General features: G+C 48.9%; 1 protein-coding gene and 1 long non-coding RNA gene across 2 annotated transcripts in view; one reads left to right on the top strand and one right to left on the bottom strand.

The window, feature by feature from the left end:
* TMTC2 (transmembrane O-mannosyltransferase targeting cadherins 2) overlaps window positions 1-23,322 on the bottom strand; it is a 298,456-nt gene that overhangs the window by 5,689 nt on the left and 269,445 nt on the right. Inside the window, exon 11 of the mRNA XM_064141674.1 lies at window positions 19,989-20,052. Within this exon, the coding sequence (XP_063997744.1) occupies window positions 19,989-20,052 (64 nt within the window). The remainder of the gene's footprint in view (window positions 1-19,988; window positions 20,053-23,322) is intronic.
* The window catches only part of LOC135174421 (uncharacterized), a 36,733-nt gene continuing 16,826 nt past the window's right edge, over window positions 3,416-23,322 (top strand). The window contains exons 1-2 of the long non-coding RNA XR_010301890.1: window positions 3,416-3,728; window positions 22,825-22,893. This is a non-coding gene — a long non-coding RNA (uncharacterized LOC135174421). The remainder of the gene's footprint in view (window positions 3,729-22,824; window positions 22,894-23,322) is intronic.

Genomic DNA, 23,322 nt, shown 5'->3' with positions numbered 1-23,322 from the left:
CTTTCAGCTCGAGTAGCAAAGAGGGGAAATGGAGAGAAAAGCTTTCTCCTGCAAGTACTAATTTGAATAAGCACTGCAGAAAAGCAGTTTCCAAGGTTGTACTGTCAGAATTAAACACCTCTGCCACAAAGGGAGCCTGCATCCTCATCTAATCACCTTAAGATTGACTGAAATCATCTGCTGGAGAGGGTCCAGCAGGATGATGAGGGGACAGGAGGGCATGGCTGATGAGGAGAGGCTGAGGGACCTGGGGCTGCTTAGTCTGGAGAAGACTGAGAGGGGAGAGAGGGAATTTGAGAAATGTTTATAAGTATCTGAGGGCTGGGGGTCAGGAGAGGGGGGACAGGCTCTGCTCACTGCTCCCTGGGGTAGGACAAGGAGCAACGGATGTAAGCTGCAGCACAGGAGGTTCCACCTCAGCACAAGGGGGAACTTCTTCACTGTAAGGGTCCCAGAGCACTGGCACAGGCTGCCCAGAGAGGCTGTGGAGTCTCCTTCCCTGGAGACTTTCAAGGCCTGTCTGGATGTGTTGCTGTGTGATCTGTGTTAGATAGGATTGTCCTGCTCTGGCAGGGGGGTTGGACTGGATGATCTCCTTGGGTCCCTTCCAGCCCCTAACACTCTGTGATCTGTGAGCCTGTGAAACAGTGATATAAATCTGACCAAAACCGAGCTGAGGCTGTGCAGAGGAGTGCACCCCAGAGTCAGACGCCATCCTTAAGAGGAATAGCTTGTTAAAGCTGAGTTGTTATTTATCAGTATGTCACTAAAGAGACTTTGTTTAGTTCTCTATTCATATTCTGTTCACTAAGCTGACAAATTATTAACCTCCTGGGAAAGTTAACACCCTCTAGAAAATAAAATGAAAAAGAAAGGACATCCAATAAAACCCCACAGAAAACAGAGAAAAAAAACCCAGTTTCTTTTGGATCTATTCATGCAATATTCTCAGGACAAACTACCAAGTCAGGTGATGGTGATAAGGTGGAAGGACAGCACAACAGTCAGCTTACCAACTAATGATAAGACAGAAACATTATGGCATGCACTCGTTTGAGCTTGCTTTTAAAACTCCTTTGTTGCTTTACATTTGTACGCTCTCACTTGGACATTCAAAGCAGATGACTTTTTAATCTGCCTGGTGAAAGGAGAATATAGATGGAAATAGCCCTTGTGGCCAAGAAAGCCAAGGGCATCCTGTGGCTCACAGGTCAAGAGAGGTTCTCCTCCACCTCTATTCTGCCCCGGTGAGGCTGCATCTGGAATGTGGTCTCCAGTTCTGGGCTCCTTAGTTCAAGAAGGACCTCAAGGAACTGTGTGAAGGAGTTCAGTGAAGAGCCATAAAGAGGGTGAAGGGAGTGGAACATCTCCCTCGTGGGGAAAGGCTGAGGGAGCTGGGGCTCCTTAGCTGGGAGCAGAGGAGCCTGGGGGGTGACCTCCTTCACCTTTGTAAGTACGTGAGGGGTGAGTGTTGGGAGGACAGAGGCAGACTCTGCTCAGTGATGGCCAGTGACAGGATACGGGGCAATGGCATAGGAAGTTCCATGTAAACATAAGGAAAAACTTTTTCATTAAGACCAGATATAAATTGGAACACAGAAGGTTTCACCTCAACGTGAAGAGACACTTTACAAGAAGGGTGACAGAGCACTGAAATAGGTTGCCCAGAGAGGTTGTGGAGTCTCCTTCTCTTGAGACATCCAAACCTGCCCAGATGTGTTCCTGTGTCACCTAGTCTAGGTGATGCTGTTCTGGCACGGGGCCTGAAACACATGAGGGCTGGGTGCTAGGTTGGACTGGATGATCTTGGAGGCCTCTTCCAACCTGTTTGTTTCTATGATTCTATCTTTCGGGGTCCCTTCCAACCCCTAACACCTTGTGATTCTGTGCATCTAACAATCACAAGTGCTTTCAAGTACTGCAGACAGGCCTGTCTCAAACTGCAAGCTACAAGATATGCACATTTAAAACCAGCAATTAAAAAGGGAGAGGGTTTTTAGCACTTTTCGTATTGATGTGGGACAGACGTCAGAGGTTCCATCCACAAGCACACTGTGAAGTTGGTTTGCTTGAAGATCTAGACATCAGCATCACTAAGCAAACCTACAGCTGTGAGTTAGGGAGAGTTCTAGACTTGGCATGGGCAGGATGCATCAAGCAGTCTATTTATTTTCTCAAATTATCACATCAGTGGGCACAGGCCAACCTCAGGAGCTTCAGCAAGACCAGGGGCAAGGTCCTGCAGCTGGGTCGAAGCAATCCCAAGCACAACTCCAGGCTGGGCAGTGCCAGGCTGGAGAGCAGCCCTGAGGAGAGGGACTTGGGGGTGCTGCTGGAGGGGAGAAGCTCAGCAGGAGCCAGCAGTGTGCACTTGCAGCCTGGAAGGGCAATCACCAGGAGAGACGCAGCCGCAGCTGACTGAGGGGGCAGCAAAGGGCCCTTAGGCACCAGGGACGCAGCCGCAGCTGACTGAGGGGGGCAGCACGGGGCCCTGAGGCACGAGCGGTGCGCGCGTGGCAGCAAAGGGCCGTTAGGCGCGAGCCGTGCACCCGCAGCTGACTGAGGGGGGGCAGCAAAGGGCCCTTAGGCACCAGCGGTGCACCTGCAGCTGACTGAGGGGGGGCAGCAAAGGGCCCTTAGGCACCAGCGGTGCACCCGCAGCTGACTGAGGGGGGGCAGCAAAGGGCCCTTAGGCACCAGCGGTGCACCTGCAGCTGACTGAGGGGGGGCAGCAAAGGGCCCTTAGGCACCAGCGGTGCACCCGCAGCTGACTGAGGGGGGGCAGCAAAGGGCCCTTAGGCACCAGCGGTGCACCTGCAGCTGACTGAGGGGGGGCAGCAAAGGGCCCTTAGGCACCAGCGGTGCACCTGCAGCTGACTGAGGGGGGGGCAGCAAAGGGCCCTTAGGCACCAGCGGGGCACCCGCAGCTGACTGAGGGGGGGCAGCAAAGGGCCCTTAGGCACCAGCGGTGCACCTGCAGCTGACTGAGGGGGGGCAGCAAAGGGCCCTTAGGCACCAGCGGTGCACCCGCAGCTGACTGAGGGGGGGCAGCAAAGGGCCCTTAGGCACCAGGGACGCACCTGCAGCTGACTGAGGGGGGGCAGCAAAGGGCCCTTAGGCACCAGGGACGCACCCGCAGCTGACTGAGGCGGGGCGGGGGGGCAGCACGGGGCCCAGCACGGGGCCCTGAGGCACGAGGGGAGCACCTGCGGTGCCTGCGGCGGGCAGCAAAGGGCCGTTAGGCACGAGCGGTGCCCGCGCAGTGCCCGCGCTGGTGCTTGGCTGTGCGCTCCGCGCCCAGGCAGTGTGGCTCGGCCCTGTGCCCGGGCAGGTACCGGTGCTGCGCCGCTGCCCGCCTCAGAGCGCTGCCCGCCTCAGAGCGCTGCCCGCCTCAGAGCGCTGCCCGCCTCAGAGCGCTGCCCGCCTCAGAGCGCTGCCCGCCTCAGAGCGCTGCCCGCCTCAGAGCGCTGCCCGCCTGGGCAGTGCCTGCAGAAGGAGTCCCCTGGCGCTGCGGAGGACAAGCTCCTGAGGGCCCGGCCCGGCCGGCGCCACCGTAAGCACGGCCTTTATGCAGCTTGATTGGCCTTAAGGAGCTTCGGACCTCTTTGGAAAGAGAGCAGCGGAGGAGCCTCTGGAGCCTTTATGCAGCTTGATTGGCCTTAAGGAGCTTCGGACCTCTTTGGAAAGAGAGCAGCGGAGGAGCCTCTGGAGCGCCAGCTGCATCACCTGTGAGTAAACTTTGAGCTCCGCCTGGTTAATAGTGAAGAACTCTGTGTTCGTAGCTTAGCCTTTTCCAACCCCTGACTTGCAAAATAGTCAACTTTACCTGTGGTGTCCTTGTAAGATCTTATTAATCTAGCTGAACCTGCTAATTAAGCTGAACTAACCTCAGTACCCAGTTGTGGGGGCGGGTTTTAGGGGAAGTGCAATCGCTCTGTTTTTCCGTGTATGCTGACCCGGCCGCATTAATTCCCTGCCTCCACAACAGGGTTGGAGCTAGATGATCCTTGTGGTCCCTTCCAAGCCCGACTGATCCTACGATTCTGTATTTCAGCATCAATATTCTCTAGCTAGCAGAGATCTTCTTTCACAACACCTTTTTATCTCGATCTCAGTGATTGCTCAGAGTTTTAAAAACAGAGTTTCCCAAGCCCCAGAGAAGCCTACCCAGATGCATGCTACACCGTGCTGCTGAAAAGCTGCCTGCCACTGGCCTTTATATCAATTCAGGGCATCCTGCTTTATATGAGAGCCAATAACCCCACGCCTTACAGCCGGTAAACACTGCAGGTCCCAACAACAGCTGAAAGTCCCACAGAAATGTGTTTGTAATGGCAGTTTCAGCAGAGCCAGGCTGTTCCCCCATAGCCACGCATCAGTTGCACTGACCTCTGCTTAAAGTGCAGCCCAGCAGTCACTCTCGGGCTGTACAGACACAGAGATAGACGTTTTTAGATAGCATGTTGTACCACCATAGTAACAGCTGAACAAGAACATGCATTATGAGCATTTAATACTATGATTATATTAACAACATATAAAGAAACATTTCCCAGGCCTCGAAATGTTTCTCATTAAACCTCTTAACTTTCTAGCTCAAATGCTGTCACCAGTATAGTATAGGATATGTCCTTGCTCTCACAAGCAAGCCCCTCCACACACACAGACGGGAGGGGAAGTAACAAGCTCTGGGTTGCAATAAAGAGCTTAATGAGATGAACCTGTGTACAATTACCTAAGCCTGCCTCACAGAAAAGCACAGCACAAGTCATAAAATGATCCCCACCCACCAAGCTTGCAGCTAGCCTAGCAGAAAAGACCAACACCCCAAATCTGAAAACCAGGAGGAGCAACTGGAACAGGAAGCTTTATGACACCAAGTTAGGTGGCAATGTTGATTTGAACAAGGGTAGAGAGGCTGTGCAGAGGGACTTGGGTAGGCTGGATCCATGGGCCAGCATTAATGGGATGTTTCAACAAGGCCAAGTGCCAGCTCCTGCACTTGGGTCACAACAACCCCAAGCAACTCTACAAGCTTGGGGCAGGTGGCTGGAGAGCTGCCTGGCATAAAGGGATCTGGGGGCTCTAATCGACAAGCAGCTGCATATGAGCCAGCAGTGTGCCCAGGAAGCCAAGAAGGCCAATAGCAACCTGGCCTGGGTTAGAAATGCTGTGGCCAGCAGGAGTAGGGAGGTGATTGTCTCCTTGCACTCAGCTTTGGTGAGGCCACATCTTGAGTACAGTGCTCAGTTTTGGGCACCACAATCCAAGAGAGCTGTGGAGGTGCTGGAGCAGGTCCAGAGGAGGGCAATGATGCTGGGGCAGGGCCTGGAGAATAAATCTGATGAGGAGCACTGAGGGAGCTGGGGATGGGTAGTGTGAAATAGAGGAGGCTGAGGGGAGACCTCGTGGCTGCCTACAGCTACCTGAAGGGATGATGTGAAGAGGCTGCTGCTGGTCTCTGCGCACAGAGATAGAACAAGGGGGAACGGCCTCAGGCTGAGGCTGGGGAGGTTTAGATTGAGCATTAGGAAAAAGTTTTTCACAGAGAGTGGTCAGGCACTGGAATGAGCTGCCCAGGGGGGTGGTGAAGTCACTGCCCCTGCATGTATTTAAGGGGTGTTTGGATGTGGTGCTTGGGGATACATTTTAAGGTGAATCTCACAGAGTAGGGTTCTAGGTTGGACTTGGTGATCCTGAGGGGCTTTGCCAACCTGGATGATTCTGTGGTTCTGTGAAGCCTCTTATGTTACAAGCTGAGCTACAAGCCCCACAACACCTTATGATGGAGGTGGCATGATGCCAGCATGGTCTTGAATCCTCCTCAGTAGATTGAAGTGACTAAAGCATTTACCCAATTTTCTTACCACTGTAGGATTTCATTTAACTGAAAACCAACCCCCAAACTTCAAATTACTTATTTTTTTGTTTATGGAAATCCACCTCTCCTCTGAAGTCTACATTTTGATGATTTTAGCAGCTGTGATAGAATCATAGAATCAACCAGATTGGAAGAGAACTCCCAGCTCATCCAGTCCAGCCTAGCACCCAGCCCTGGCCAATCAACCAGACCATGGCACTAAGTGCCTCAGCCAGGCTTCTCCTGAACACCTCCGGGGACGGTGACTCCACCACCTCCCTGGGCAGCCCATTCCAATCACAGAACTAAGCAGGTTGGAAAAGACCTCTGAGATCATTGAGTCCAACCTCGCACCTAACACCTTCTAATTAACTAATCCATGGCACTAAGTGCCTAATGCAGCCTCTTTTGAAACACCTCCAGGGATGGGGACTCCACCATCTCCCCGGGCAGCCCATGCCAATGCCAATTTCTCTGCTGTGAAGAACTTCTTCCTAATATCCAGCCTGAACCTGCCCTGGCACAGCTACAGAACCTTTAACAACGCCTTTACCTTATCTAACACAAGTATGTCCTAGTTAGCAAAGTTTGTACTCCTGGCATCTGACAAACTTGTTGGATAGAAATGTCATCTGTACTATCATGCTGACAAATCAATCACCCAAATTGCTCCAGCAACAGAATTTTGAGCTATTAAGGAAAAGTAAGAGTTTAAAGAATTAAATTCAGTCTGTGGGGAAGTGTATTTTGACATGCACTTTCTTTCTAAACCTTGAAAACCAGAAAATAAATAACTTCATGGTGCTGCCTAAAGAGAAACTCTACTTTTTAAATGAAAGAATGTGCATTTTTAAGAGGAAAATGAAAGTACCCTACTTGACCAGCAGCAGGCAGGCAGGGCTAGTTAGAATAGCTGTCTGTATTATCCCAGTCAAAACTAGCCCATCTTCAGAGAAAACCCTGATTAAACAGGTCAGCTGGGATTATGAGCACCATTACATTCACACTACACGAGGCTAAGATTTCCTATAAGTCAAATAAAATGTGACTGGAAAATAAAAAAGCCTGGGGAGAGGGAATGCATCAACCATCAATTTTTGCCCAGATACTGATCAAAGATACAGAACAAGGGGACACAGGCTCAAGTTGTGCCAGGGGAGGTCTAGGCTGGATGTTAGGAGTGAGTTCCTGCCAGAGAGAGTGATTGGCACTGGAATGGGCTGCCCAGGGAGGTGGTGGAGTCGCTGTCCCTGGAGGTGTTGAAGAAAAGCCTGGCTGGGGCACTTAGTGCCATGGTCTGGTTGACTGGCCAGGGCTGGGTGCTAGGTTGGGCTGGCTGAGCTCGGAGGGCTCTTCCTGATTCTATGAAATACATCCCATTGGCCTTCTTGGCCACAAGGGCACATTGCTGTGCCATGGATGTTCTCCACCAGCACCCCCAGGTCCCTCTCCCCAGGGCTGCTCTCCAGCAGTCACCTCCCAGCCTGTACTGCTGCAGTTTACTCTTCCTCCCCAGGTGCAGGACTCTGCACTTGTCCTTGTTGAACCTCCTCTGGTTCCTCTGTGCCCAGCTCTCAGTCTGTCCAGGTCTCTCTGATGGCAGCACAGCCTGCAGCTGTATCAGCCAAGCCTCCCAGTTTGGTGTCATCAGCAAACCTGCTGAGCAGACACTGTCCCCTCATCATTGTCATCAATGAAGATGTTGAACAGGACCTATGCACTGAGAACTACAGTCACCCAATAAGGACTGGAAGAACAGTGTCTGCATCTAGACAGGTGCCTGGAAAGAAAACAGAACCTTTATCTCAATCCTTGAGTGATTTCATTAGGGAACCTCACTCAACTAGTCATAAACATGCATGATTCTTGTAAAATTGTGGTCTTTTTGGAGATTCAGTCACATAAAGACAAAACTGTGGGCAACAGAGCCTAGCAGTGAAAAAAGGGTGCCTAAAATAAAATATTCTGGGGGGATCTTTTTCTTGTGAAAGAAAGACTTTCTTAGCATGTCCCAGCAGCACAACTGATTGTCACCAGATGTCCTGAAACCTGTGAATGATCTACATCCTAAGCAAATAGGACACAGGCAATAAGCCTGAGTGATCAGTTTCTTTCTCTCAGATTATATTAAGCACAAAATTACTGTTTCAGCAGGTCTTGGGCTGGGGGCAATGGGTCTGAAATTAAAGAAGAGGAGATTTAGATAGAATGTTGGGAACAAGTTCTTTACCAAGAGGTTGTGGAACACTGGAACAGATTGTCCAGGGAGCTAGTTGAGACCCCATCCCTGAAGATTTCAAGCTCAGCTTTGACAAGACTCTGATGGAGGATGTCCTTGCACACTGCCAGGGGGTTGAGCTACATGACTTTTGGAGGTCACAGAATCAACCAGGTTGGAAGAGGCTTCCAAGCTCATCCAGTCCAACCTAGCACCCAGCCCTGGCCAATCAACCAGACCATGGCACTAAGTCCCCCATCCAGGCTTTGCTTCAACACCTCCAGGTCCCTTCTAACCCAAACCATTCTATGGTTCTATGATCTAATGAAGGTCAGCATTGTAATTAAATTAGCAAAGAGGAGCTGGAATGTAATTCTTTGTTTCCAACAGTTGCTTGCCCCCATTAAGGAAAGCACATGTACACATTTTACAGTCCATGAAGATGAACAACTCAGGCAGTACCTTACAATGCTCGTTAGACAGGAGAAGGATTAAGATGTATGGGAAACTTAAAACAAATGGTCATAGCTTAGCTAAAAGTGAAATGGAAAGTGCTCCTAATGACCATAACAATCAGTTTTGGCTTACTTTGCCATGTGTTTCACAGAACCACAGAATGTCAGGGGCTGGAGGAGACCTCCAAAGCTCATCTGGTCCAACCCCCCTGCCAGAGCAGGATCACCTACACCAGATCACACAGGAAAGCATCCAGGCAGGTCTTAAACATCTCCAAAGAGGGATACTTCACAGCCCCCCTGGGCAGCCAGTGTTCTGGGCCCCTCACAGAGAAAAAAATCCTCCTCATGTTTAAATGAAACTTCCTATGCCTCAGCTCTCACCCAGTGCCCCTTGTGCTGTCACTGGGCATCACCCAGCAGAGCCTGGCTGCAGCCTCCTGCCACTCACCCTGCACATATTGATAATCACTGATGAGGTCACCTCTCAGTCTCCTCCAAGCAGCACAGCCCCAGTGCCCTCAAGCTCTCCTCACAACAGAGATGTTCCATTCCCTTCAGCAGCTTTGTGGCTCTGTACTGGACTCTCTCAAGCAGTTCTATGTCCCTCTTGTACTGAGGGCGGGGAGGGGGCAGAACTGGACACAGTACTCCAGATGTGGCCTTACCAGGGCAGAGTAGAGGGGCAGGAGAACCTCTCTTGACCTACTAACCACAGCCCTGCTAATACACCCCAGAATGTCATTGCCCCTCCTGGCCAGCAGAGCACATTGCTGGCTCATGCTCAACCTGCCATCCACTAGGACCCCCAGATGCTTTTCCCTTTCCCTGCATTCCAACAGATCAGTCCCTAAACAATACTGCTCCCTGGGGCTATTATTTCCCAGGTGCAAGACTCTGCACTTGCCCGTGTTGAATTTCATTCTGTTTCTTCCTGCCCAGCCCTCAGCCTGTCCCAGTCTGGCTGAATGGCAGCACAGCCTTCTGCTGTGGCAGTTTCAATGTACTCAGCTCAGAATTCAAAACCCTTATGTTAAAAAGAGTTCCTAGCTGCTTGTTAAATTTCATTTGAAGAAATCAGGAACTAGAGTTCAACATATTGCTGTCACATGCAGGAAAAAGAGAAGCAACTCTAAACAAGTCAGTTGTGTTACTGCAGTGCATCAGCCTGGGTGCATGACTGGAAAAAAAATGACTTGGTCATACTGGTCACCAAATTGGAAAGGTATGGACTTGAAGGGTAGAACAGTTGCTGGCTGAGGAATTGGCTGGATGGCCACACTCATGCAGTTGCAGTCAATGGCTCCATGCTCAAATGGAGATCAGTTACAAGTGGTGTCCCTCAGGGGTCGGTACTGGGACCAGTACTGTTTAACATCCTTGTCAGTGACATGGACAGTGGGAATGAGTGCACCCTCAGGAAGTTTGTCTTCTCTTCTCCAGACTAAGCAGCCCAGGTCCCTCAGCCTCTCCTCATCAGCCATGCCCTCCAGTCCCCTCATCATCCTCCTAGCCCTCTGCTGGACCCTCTCCAGCAGATTCCTGTCCCTCTTAAATTGAGGAACCCAAAAATAAACACAGTACTCAAGATGAGGTCTTAGCAGGGCAGAGCAGAGGGGGAGGAGAACCTCCCTTGATCTGCTGGACACACTCCTCCTAATACAGCCCAGGATCCCATTGGCCTTCTTGGCCACATGGGCACATTGCTGTGCCATGGATGTTCTCCACCAGGACCCCCAGGTCCCTCTCCACAGAGCTGCTCTCCAGCAGTCACCTCCCAGCCTGTACTGCTGCAGTTTATTATTCCTCCCAGATCAATCTCAGATATTTGCATGTTTAACTGCTTGTATAACCAGAAGAGCACAAATGAACTCCTTCTGATCTGACTGTCACAAAACTGAAGCTGAGCACTGTAATGACAATTTCCAGCTTCCTTCCATGCATCTCACACTAGCAGAAGCATATTTCAGTATTCCATCATTGCCCCAAAGCCTGTTCATTCTTTGCTTTCACAGAGCTGCTACAATGCAGGAGAAAACACACAGAGTTGTCTGGGGCAAGGCTACCAAATACACTTGGGTATTTCCCAAAGGCAATGCTGTGTTTTCCACAGCTGAGTAAATTGGTTTCCAAATTATACACCTCATCCTGAGGTTTGGCTTCAGTATTACAAGTAAATACCCCCCATTCCAACGGCCTGTGCTGTCTCTTTGTCCCCTGATGGAGATCCTGGGCATGAAAACAGATGGGTTTTGTGTTTGCTTTGCCCGCTGGTTGTTGTTGCTTTAAGGTAGGAAGCACTAATCTCTGCTGAAGTAGCAATACTCTAAGACTCAGAACAACAGCGTGTACACAGGCCTGTCTCAAAGCTGACAGTTGTGGCTAACAGAAGAACTAAATGTGTCCTTAAAATATTTAAGAGGATTGTAAACAAATATAACTGCAAATGCAGGAAGACAATTTTCTGTTGAAAAGATTACACAGCCTTCCCTAAAGAGCTGGACAGTGATAGTACATCTGCCTCGTGCTCAGCCCCAGCCGTGGAGGATGGACTGAGGATAAGGACCTGAAAGGGGTGAAGCAACAACAAGCAAAGACAATTGAGCTGGGAGCCCATTTTAGACTTGAAAGCTTTCCAGCTGAGAAGGGGCTGAGGGAGCTCATGCATGGATAAACTCTTTACGTGGAGGAGTGCCGCTACTTCTCTGCAGACACTGAAGAGCCTCTGCGCCTGCAACGAAGGGCAGCCTGCCTGCAGTTAATACTCACTTCACTGCATTCCTCTGTTCGGCACAACCTCTACACTTGGGCAGCCTTCTATTGGGCAGGCTGCAAGAAGTCACAGCTATTTTGGTATCAAAGCTGAGTCAGTCTTTTATTGCCTGGCTGCAGGGAAAGTCTATCCAATTTACAGTAACCAAGAAAGTGCTCTCTCATCCTTTTGAGAACAGAGTTGCGTCCTCTTTCCTCAGAGGATACAACTCTGTCTCCTCTTCCAGTGGAAATTATCCATGCCTAAGCCTCCCAGCCCTGTATCTGTCTGAAGACAAGCTATTAGAGGTAGCCATCTGGAAACACAGTTCACAACAGTCCTGGCTATCTTCTTATTTGGAAGCCACAGCACCCTTTCTAGTCCCCAGAAGTCCTGCATGCCCTACAACAATTGGTCCAGTTTTTAGAGCAGGAAGATAGGAAGATCCTGGAAAGTTTTCCTATTCCAACACCTTCACTAGGGCAAAAGAAGGGAGGTATTCTCAGGGGTCCAAGAGTGCTGCTGGGCTGGAAGGATTCTATAGGCATTCATAGCATGGAGGCAGAAGGTTTGGCACACTTGAGAGGAAGCCTGAAGCAATGTGAGGCTTAGCAGTGGACAGTGCTGGTAGTAGAAAGCTGTACAAGTCCTGATGCAGGACACAGGAAGCTGAGAGCAGGTTGGAGGGCAGGCAAGCAGGCAATCAGCAGATGCTCCACCTGCCCCACAAGGCCACGCTGGCATTTTTTGTAAGGGCAGACACAAGTTATGTAAGACCACTGAACAGATGAACCTGATGGATGCTAAGCAGCTAAAAATGCAACTCTGTGGTCACTCCCTGGCACCAGTACATAGAGATAAAAGATTGGCACATATTCCTCACTTGGACTAAACAGGCAAACAGAAAGCAATGCTAAAGTGAGGACTCTCAACTGCAACGTGGCCACAACACACAGGTGTAAAAACCACACAATCACAGAATGGTTTAGGTTGGAAGGGACCTCAAAGATCATCCAGCTCCAACCCCCTGCCATAGGCAGGGACACCTCCCACTAGAGCAGGTCGCTCAAGGCCTTATCCAACCTGGCCTTGAACACCTCCAGGCAGGGAGCAGCCACAACCTCCCTGGGCAACCTGTGCCAGTGTCTCACCACCCTCACTGCAAACAACTTCTTCCTACCATCTACTTTAAATCTCTCCTCTGCCAGTTTAAACCCATTTCTCCTCATCCTGTCATTACAAGACCTTATAAATAGTCCCCCCCCAGCCTTCCTGTAGACCCCTTCAGATACTGGAAGGCCATTACAAGGTCTCCTCAAAGCCTTCTCCTCTCCAGGCTGCAGAGCCCCAACTCTTGTAGTCTGTCCTCAGAGTAGAGCTGCTGCAGCCCTCTCAGCATCTTCACGGCCTCCTCTGGACTGGCTCCCAACAGTTTGATGTCTTTTGTATATGTACTGTTTGTCTAGAGGTCTGACTATGTCAGCATTATCCATACTATACTCCAGAAGGTACTCCAGCTGGGCTTAGATAACAGGGACTAGGTAGACCTGCTGCTCAAAGGAGTGGAAGAAGCAATAGATTCTCCACAGGTGAGGGATCTGCAGTATCCCTGCAGCACAGTAGGGATGATGCTGGATCACAGAATCACAGAACTTCTTAGACTGGAAAAGCCCTTCAAGCTCACTGAGTCCAATCATTAGTTTCACACTGACAAGTTCTTGACTAACCCAAACCCCTCAGCACAACATCTCATCACTGTGAATCGCTGTGGTTGGAAAGGAGCACCAGCATCAGCCAGTCCAACCTTCATCCCAGCAGCCTCCATCACCAGACCATAGCCTCAAGCACCACATCCACTCTCCTTTTAAACACCTCCGGGGATGGTGACTCCACCACCTCCCTGGGCAGCCTGTGCCAGTGCCTGACCACCTGCTCAGGAAAGAACTTCCTCCCAACAGCCAACCTAAACCTCCCCTGATGCAACTTGAGGCCATTTCTTCTTGTCCTATCATTAGTGACTGGGGACAAGAGACCAGCTCCAGCCTCACTGCAATCTCCTTTTAGGTTTAGGCTGCAGCCAAGAGTTGACCAATGTCATTTTTTGGTCAGTTTTGGATCGGCTGCAGACACAAGAACCACTGTTAACTCATGCACTACTGCCACCATAGCAGGAGCTCTTGAATGTTTTATGAACATCCTCCCTGGCACTAACAGGATATGCCCTTAACAAAGCTGGCAACATCCATTCCATAAGCTGCCTTCCTCGTAATTACTCTTAGCCTGCTAAAGCTACATGAGAGAATTACTGAACATTCAGGGGAAAGGGAAACACCTAAGGAAAAATGTACCTAAGAAAGCAGATCCTGGCCACATGTGTTCCAAGAAAAAAGCAGAGCTTTATTTTTAGAAGATGTATGCACTGCTGAAGGTGTATTACTGCCCCATGCAAAGCTCATCTCGGTTATGAACACTTCCATAAGGAGGCACTGAAAGCGCTGTATCTGGAGGATGGCTATAAAAACACAGTCAATTACCTGGGAAAACACCAGCATTTTTCTTTCAAATGTTAGATAGCTTGAGGTAGGACTTACTGCAGGCCTGGAGCCTTTGACATGAAATCTGTATGAAAGCATTGGGGGAAAATGTAATAGAAGCACTTGCAGAAACTGCTTTCTAAAATGATCGTCTGTTAACTGATTACATAAATCTTTCAAGCCCAGAAATGGTTTAGTCCCCGACATCATGATTAAACCCTCTAGTGGAAATTATATTTATTTTGCTTATAGGTACATTTCTCCTTTCCCTCTCACTCTGTGTGTGTGTCTTTATGTATGTTGTTACAGTAAGACATTTAATCAGGGCCTTTTGAAGTGGTAGAGTGGAAACAGCTGTTCCTGACAACGTGCCAATGACATGGGGCTTAGAGCTGTCATGAGCTTCAGATTGCAAGCAGCACTAATATGTGGTTGGGACAGTAGTGACTTGCAGGTCATGGCACCTCCTTGAGGAATGCTTCTAAGCCAATCAGCTCAAAGTGGTGGCTCAAAGTCTTAAGTCTCTGGTGAGCTCGCTTTCATTTAATACTCTTGAGGTTACACTTCAAAGTCCCCTTTCGTCTCAAGAGCCATTTGCCATATGTGGCAGTTCTAGAGCAGCTCTTTTTTAAGATAGGCTGCTTCAAGCTCAGACTTAAAAGACTGGAAATGCAGTTCTGTTGCACAAACCATGTCTTCAAATTTGAGTGAAAGCTGAAGCTTAAGTCAATATACCACATTCTTGCAAGGACAGGGACCTGCTGGAGAGGGTCCAGCAGAAGGCTAGGAGGATGATGAGGGGACTGGAGGGCATGGCTGATGAGGAGAGGCTGAGGGACCTGGGGCTGCTTAGTCTGGAGAAGAGAAGATTGAGAGGGGATTTAATCAATGTCTATAAATATCTGAGGGCTGCCAGGAGAGGGGGACAGGCTCTGCTCACTGCTTCCTGGGATAGGACAAGCAGCAATGGGTGTAAGCTGCAGCACAGGAGGTTCCGCCTCAGCACAAGGGAGAACTTCTTGACTGTAAGGGTCACAGAGCACTGGCACAGGCTGCCCAGAGAGGTTGTGGGGTCTCACCCTCTGGAACCTTTCAAGGCCTGTCTGGATGTGTTCCTGTGTGATCTGTGTTAGATAGCATTGTCCTGCTGTGGCAGGGGGGTTGGACTCTCCTTGGGTCCCTTCTAACCCCTAACATCCTGAGAGCCTCTGAGCCTGTGATTGCCAATTTAAAGAGAGTTTCTGGATGACTGATTTTTCCACAACAAAGTGAGCTCAGAGCTCACATTGTAGAGTGCCTAACAACTTGTTTAAACAGTTTCCTGCTTTGTGAACATTAGGAGATGTAGGGCACCTAGAAACCATTGCTAGCTACAGATTTTCCTCAGCCATGCTTCTGCTTAGAACAATTAATGCACAAATGTCTGGCCCTCCAAGAAGCTTAACACTTTCGTTTCCTCCTGCAGCTGAATTTGTTAAAATCAGAGCCATGTGATTAACATGCACCCAAACCAAGACTGCTAGAACAGACACACATGTGCTTCTCTTTGATCAGTCACTGAAACGATTTTGCTTGGATCACAGTAAATACATAATGTGGGAGATGTGTTCTTCAAAAAGTATTCAGAAAGATCCAGGGGCTAAGAAAGTTAATCTCCTGTAGACCTGGAGGAGGAAAAAAGTTCTGTAAGAAATCAGAGAATTGTCAGAGCTCAGAGGGACCACAAGGATCATCCAGTTCCAACCCACCTGTCATGGGCAGGGACCCTTCACACTACATCAAGTTGCTCAGGGCCCTGTCCAGCCTGGCCTTAAAGACTTCCAGGGATGAGGCTTCTACCATGTCCAGGGGCTCACCACCCTCATACCAAAGAGCTTCTTCCTAACATCCAGTCTGAATCTACCCACTTCTAGTTTTGCTGGTTTTCTCCCTAGTCCTATCACTACCTGACAGCCTAGAAAGTCCCTCACCAGCTTTCCTGTAGCCCTCCCTAAGACACTGTAAGATCACAATAAGCTCTCCTCAGAGCCCTCTCCTCTCCAGAGTGAACAGCCCCAACTCCCTCAGTCTGTCTCCATAGGAGAGGTGCTCCAGCCCTCTGGTCATCCTCATGGTCCTTCTCTGGACACACTCCAGCAAATGACTCATAGCAAATAAAAGATTCCTTCTCTGAACTGCTTCCTGGATTCCTCTCTGCCCCTTGGCTGTCCAGCGAAAAGTCAACTCTGTGAAGTGTACATTCTGGGCTCCTCCGTTCAAGAGATGTTGAGATACTGGAGCATGTCCAGAGATGGGTGATGAAGCTGGTGAAAGGCCTCCCTGTGAGGAGAGGCTGAGGGAGCTGGGGGTGTGCAGCCTGCAGCAGAGGAGGCTCAGGGCAGAGCTCACTGCTGTCTGCAGCTGCCTGAAGGGAGGCTGTAGTCAGGTGGGGTTGGGCTCTCCTCCCAGGCAACCAGCAACAGAACAAAGGGACAGTCTCTTCCAGCCTGGTTGATTCCATGATTCTGTGATTTATTTCCAGACAGGGAAACTGTGGGTGTTGGTCTGTTGTCTCAAGTAACTAGCAGTAAGGTAAGAGGAAATAGCCTCAAGTGGTGCCAGGGGAGGTTTAGGTTGGAGAGTAGGAAAAATTTTCTTAAAAAGTGGTTGGACATTGAAAGAGGCTGCCCAGTGAAGAGGTGAAGTCACCCTCCATGGAGGTGTTCAGTCAATGAGCACATCCGCATGCGTCGGCATATCACATCGCGTTCGTCTGTCTACTATGCTGCATTTGCTGGAAAGAAGTATCTCTGGATCATTAGTGATGGACTGAAAAAATTCCTTCAGTGCTGCAGTTTGTTTAAGGATATCTCCTTAACATCTTGACTCACAGGATTTTGTTGCTCCTTCACATTTATAAGGCAGTGAGAAGATACACAGGTGATAACCAAAGTAACAAATGAAAGGCAGTTTTCAAGCTGTGTGGATGCTTCCCACGCAGCTCGGGTGGACTGGGCATGTTCTGAGAAGCCAGCTGGATCGAGGCTGCACACCTTGCACAGCTGTCAGACAGCTGATGCTGGCTGGGAAAGCAGAAACAGTTTTCCCACTCTGCTTCATTAAAACTTTTGAAAGTCAGAAACCATATGCACACTGCTTAACCAGGAAGTTAAACTTTATCAGCCAGAACATTAAAGTGAAATTACCTCTTAGAAGAAAGGCAAATAGCAGTCCCTAATAGATATTAACTTAAATAACCAAACAAGTGAGGAGATTGCTATAATAAACCATTCTGATGATCTTATCCTGGATAAAAGGCTGTGGATGTAGTCTGCCTGGACTTGAGCAAAGCCTCTGACACCGTCTGTCACTACAGGCTCCTGGCAAAGCTGGCAGCTCCTGGCGTGGAGAGATTCACTCTGATATGGGTCAGGAACTGGCTGGAGGTGTCAAGGTCCGGAGAACAGAGATTAACAGCATCTCTGTCCAGAGGAGCAAGATCTGCTCTTAGAGATTTTTGTGTTGTGAAATTAGGTGCAAGCAAGACCAGAGAGCACTACAAAACTATTCACTCAGAGATTCACCCTGATATGGGTCAAGAACTGCCAGGAGGGCCAGGGCAGAGAGTGGTGGTAAGTGGTGCCACATCCAGTTGGCAGCTGTCACCAGTGGTGTGCCCCAAGGATCAGTGCTGTTCAATACCTTTACTGATGATCTGGACCAGGGGATTGAGTCCAGCATCAGAAAGTCTGCAGATGACACCAAGTTAGAAGTAGGTATGAATCTGTTGGAGGGTAGGAGAGCCCTGCAGAGGAACTTTGCCAGGGTGGAGGGGTGGGCAGAGGCCAATGGGATGAGATTGAACAAGGCCAAGTGCAGGGTTCTACACTTTGGCCACAACAACCCCAAGCAGCACTACAGGCTGGGGACAGAGTGGCTGAGAGCAGCCAGGCAGAGAGGGCCCTGGGGGTGCTGGGAGAGAGGAGCTGAAGATAAGGCAGCAGTGCCCAGGTGGGCAGCAGAGCCAATGGCATCCTGGGCTGGCTCAGGAGCAGTGTGGGCAGCAGGACAAGGGAGGTTCTTCTGCCCCTGTGCTCAGCACTGCTCAGGCCACACTTTGAGTACTGTGTCCAATTCTGGGCTCCTCACTTCAAGAGAGATGTTTAGATACTGGAAAGTGTCCTGAGAAGGGCAGCAAGGCTGGGGAGGGGCCTGGAGCACAGCCCTGTGAGGAGAGGCTGAGGGAGCTGGGGGTGTGCAGCCTGGATGGGGCACTTAGTGCTGTGGTCTAGTTGATTGGTTAGGGCTGGGTGCTAGGTTGGGCTGGGTGATCTTGAAGGTCTCTTCCAACCTCGCTGATTCTATGATTCCATGAACATACAAATTGTCAACTAGAAATATCTAAGTTCTATAGTAGCACTGCCATGAGCTAGAAGCTCTTGGTTACTTCTGTGGTCTCAGAGAAACATGCATGCAACCACATTTGTATATTATTAGTATACAGGATAGACAGCTTTTCAGTTGCTGAGAAACCACAGCAAAGAGGAACTCTACCACCTTTGAGGAAACTGAGAGAATTCTTTCAACATTAAGATATCCACTCAGACAAAAAAAACATCTTGCTTCTGAAAGCAGAAGTAATGGCAAAGTTGAAATTATTACATCTCAAAGGAAAACTTGGGGGTTTTCTCTTTTTTTCTCCCTGACTGAAATTTCTACCTTGTGTCCTCAAATGTGGACCTCTGTGATATGAACCTGTTACAGATTTGACTTATTGCACAGACAAAGCATTAGATACTTAAAATAAATTCTACCCCATTTATATTCATGAAAGTTTGTTTTTTTTCCCCAAGTGTGAAGGTAATTGAAAAGAAACAGAATACTGAGTACTGGAAAAGAGAAAAAAAAATATATATTGGTTCCTAATGCAGTAACATTGGAAATCATAGAATCACAGAATCAGTCAGAGTTGGAAGGGACCACAAGGAGCAGCCAGTTCCAACCCCCTGCCATGCCCAGGGACACCCTACCCTAGAGCAGGCTGCCCACAGCCTCAGCCAGCCTGGCCTTAAACACCTCCAGCCATGGGGCCTCAACCACCTCCCTGGGCAACCCATGTCAGCCTCTCACCACTCTCATCACCAACAACTTCCTCCTCACATCCAGCCTCACTCTCCCCACCTCCAGCTTTGCTCCATTCCCCCCAGTCCTGTCACTCCCTGACAGCCTAAAAAGTCCCTCCCCAGCTTTTGTAGCCCCCTTCAGATCCTGGAAGGCCACAAGAAGGTCACCTGGGAGCCTCCTCTGCTTCAGCCTGCACAGCCTCAACTCTTTCAGTCTGTGCTCACAGCAGAGCTGCTGCAGCCTCTGAGCATCCTCCTGGCCCTGCTCTGGACACACTGCAGCATCTCCACTTCACTCTTGTCCCAGGGGCTCCAGAACAGGATGCAGGACTCCAGGTGGGGTCTCAGCAGAGCAGAGCAGAGGGGGAGAATCCCCTCCCTGGCCCTGCTGGCCACACTTCTCCTGCTGCAGCCCAGGCTCTGCTTGGCTTTCTGGGCTGCAAGTGCACACTGCTGGCTCCTGTTGAGCTTCTCCTCCAGCAGCACCCCCAGGTCCCTCTGCTCAGGGCTGCTCTTTTCTTTTTTTTAAAGGGTCTGCCATGCAGCCCTACACATTTCTGCTTCAAGGAACAAGCATTTCTTTGCCAATACACAACCAGCCTCAGAGGTAAATACCTCTGAGATAGAATCATAATGGGTTTGTTGAATGTTTGTCAGGAGCTCATGATAGAGGAAAAGGCACAAATGTATTACTTAAAATGCCTTAGAGAGTGGATCACAGAATAGCCTTTCATTCTCTTTGAGTAGTGAAAATAGAGGGAATTAGGAGAGCTTTCCAGATTTAGCAAATTTAATGGTAGATGAGTTGCTCTCTACCCAGAAATCTTTTCCAAGTATGTTAGCCAAGTAAGACTTGTTGCTAGCACATATCACAGGGGTATCTTGAAGGTGCAGGGATTGGTTTGACAAATGAACAGCTTTATCCAACTATCCCATGACTACCCATTAAAAGAACATAATACAGGCCAAGGGATCAAATGCTCCAGCAAGAAGTTTCTCCCCGACGCAAAGGGTTCAGCACTGCCACACTCAACTCAAGTAATGGATATTATTACTAAGGTACTTACATTAGGTCTCAGTCCTGCTGCCATTTCATAATACTTCTCAGCTTCTTCATTGAGGCTGGCTTGTCTAGCAGGACAGAAAAATACAGTCAAGTTACACTCCGTTATCCTTGGGTCACAAAAGATATCACAGTAAAGAAACACATTTAAAAACAAGCTTCTGATTAAACTATTGGCCCAACAGATGCACAAAATACACCTATCTGAAAGATACCTTTTAAAATGTATTTCAGAATATTCCTCTTTGCCTACCTCACCTCCATTTTAGTTCTGAAATTACATTACTACACACTGGAGAGAAAAACAGAAGGGCAAGGACTCCTCTGAGCTGTACTGATCGTCACTGGAGGAAAAGCTGGCTTGGTTTGTTTGCAATTAGCCATCCTGTACAACAATGCAGTTCCCTTCTTTCTGCCTGCCCAAGAACATTATAATCCTAGAAAAGAAAACAATTAAAAAACAGAGTACAATGAATTCTCCAAAAGAGGTTTCCATGACTCAGGGAATCCATTCAGTAAAGAGAGTTCTGTTTCCAATATTTACTGACGTCAGCCTGAGAGGACATTAAAACTTATCATTGAATCACAGAATCCTGGAATCAGCCAGCTTGGAAGAGACCTCCAAGCTCAGCCAGTCCAACCTAGCACCCAGCCCTGGCCAATCAACCAGACCATGGCACTAAGTGCCCCAGCCAGGCTTTTCTTCAACACCTCCAGGCACGGCAACTCCACCACCTCCCTGGGCAGCCCATTCCAATGCCAATCACTCTCTCTGCCAACAACTTCCTCCTAACACCTAGCCTAGACCTGCCCTGGCAATGCTTGAGATTGAGTCTTCTCGTTCTGTTGCTGGTTGCCTGGCAGCAAAGACCAGGCAGATTTGTATTTGTCTTGTGATGAGAGGTGCATTTCTGTGACACAAAACAGAAAAATCAGCAAACAAGGACAGGGTAGGGCTGGTTGCATTATTTTTTTACCCTTTTTATTCTGCTTTCTGAGAGCAGTTTCTAGCTCAAAGAGCATCAATTGAGATGGTATCTGGAGATTTTACTCTGTCTGTTACATGAGCTTTACTGTTCAGTGATCTCGCTGTGTTCTAATTATAGGTTCCCACCCCCCATCCCTTTTTAACCATTACCCACATAATACATGCTATTTCATCCAAATCAACACATCCTGACTGTCACTGCTCGAGAGGAGAAAGGGAGGAAAGAGAATCCCTTTGAAGTCTTTCGCCTAAGTGGCACAAAAGCTGAACCCATTTCCTGGCTGCCAGTTTGCCAAGTAGAGCCGGGTTTATACCTGTCACCTGTTTCAAATTACTGTGCACATCTACCCTGGGCTCAGTGGCTGCAGCAGATGGAAACGATGGAACGTCTGAAAATAGCCATCCAAGCTGCACCCGAATCACTCCTGCTGGGCATTAGCAGCACTTGAAGTGAATGAAGCAAACAAACATAAACCTCATCCTTTCAAATTTCAGGATTTACTGTAAGGCATATAGAATAAAACATGGCAGGGAACCTGGAGTGTGTCCAGAGAAGGGCCACAGGGATGCTCAGAGGGCTGCAGCAGCTCTCCTATCAAGACAGACTGAAGGAGTTGGGGCTGTGCAGGCTGGAGAAGAGGAGGCTCCCAGGTGACCTTCTTGTGGCCTTCCAGTGTCTGAAGGGGGCTACAAAAAAGCTGGGGAGGGACTTTTCAGGATATCAGGGAGTGCCAGGACTGGGGGGAATGGAGCAAAGCTGGAGGTGGGGAGGTTCAGGTTGGATGTGAGGAGGAAGTTGTTGAGAATGAGAGTGGCGAGAGGCTGGAATGGGCTGCCCAGGGAGGTGGTTGAGGCCCCATGGCTGGAGGTGTTTCAGGCCAGGCTGGCTGAGGCTGTGGGCAGCCTGCTCTAGGGTAGGGTGTCCCTGGGCATGGCAGGGGGGTTGGAACTGGCTGATCCTTGTGGTCCCTTCCAGCCCTGACTGATTCTGTGATTCTATAATCTGAGTCTGCACAAACCTGTCAGGAAACAAAGCATTTTCGACTGCAGTGAAATTCTGTGCAATAAACAAGGTGCCTTAGCCAGGAGGCAGATACAGATGTATACTTCACCTTCCCAAAGTGTTCTTGGCATGTGAGCATGGAACAAATTAAAATCCTGTCCTCTCTTAGCCCACTGCAACTACATGGTTTGCTTTCCTCCCACATGTACATCTCAAAACATGGATCATTAATTCCCAAGTTGAAATCAGTTTGAATTTATAGTCCTCCATTAAAAACGCTTTAAAGAAATTAATGTCACCACAATAACTTGGTCAGGAGAAAAGACAGTTCCATTTTGGGGTCATTCAGCAACAGCTCCTTTAGTTAAGATACAGCAGAATTCTGGCTCCCATTTTCACTGGAAATCTGCACCAGAAATTCATTATGTTAAGCTCCGGAATGGCTTTCCCTGGAGCAAAATTAAAGGCATGAGGGTAGGAAATTGCAGTAACCGTATGCCACTGAGCAGTAAAGGGCTCTGGATCAATGTCATACAACTGGAGGACACTACTAAAGGAAACATAATTCATACTAGAGTAAAATATTAAATAAAATGCTGACAATAAACTAGAAAGGGAGGAAAGGAAGTGAAGAGGAACGGGGAAGACAGAGCTCTTTACGCAGTCACAGGCTGTATTTCATCCTTTATGCTAAATCTTTTCATGAGGACTGACCTTCACAACACTTCTGGTCTCCCCCATTAACACTTAGCATTCAATCTTCAGGGACAGAAATGTCTCCTCCTTTCACTCTCTCATATCTCTTGACCTGAGCCTCCAGACCTATCACTTCTCTGTGTTTTGTTCCAGTTGACTGCCAGTAAACTCTCAGCAGTGCGCCTGACAGAACATCACCTTCAGGTTCCTCCTGACGCTCAGGTACAGTCAGCTTGCCTTCATTTTGAGTCTTTATGTTGATCACTGGGAAGAAATGCTGCTTTAAGAGATAAACACCACCAGTGCTGACTGGTTTAGATACATAAACCTATGAATGGAAAATTTTTAACTTACCTCTTGGTGTAAGGCTCCAGAATGTTTTTTTTTCTCTTTTTTAAGTGAAATGATAGATGTCAGTCCAGCTGACTCCTATGACTAAACTAAGGAGTTTTCTTCCATGAGGTTCTCAATTCAGAACACTAAATGTTGATGCTTGCCATTCTTAATGGACTTTTTTGTATCACAACCAAACCATAACCAGATTCCATACATGTAATCAGGCTCTGGCCAGGCTGATCTAGGGTAGGGTGTCTCTGCCCATGGCAGGGGAGTTGGGACTAGATGATCCTTGTGGTCTCTTCCAACCCTGCT

Source organism: Pogoniulus pusillus, chromosome 4, assembly GCF_015220805.1.
Source record: "Pogoniulus pusillus isolate bPogPus1 chromosome 4, bPogPus1.pri, whole genome shotgun sequence".
In the NCBI taxonomy this organism is placed as follows: Eukaryota; Metazoa; Chordata; class Aves; order Piciformes; family Lybiidae; genus Pogoniulus; species Pogoniulus pusillus.
Note: the sequence above shows the minus strand (reverse complement) of the source record. Positions and strands in the feature narration are given on the sequence as shown.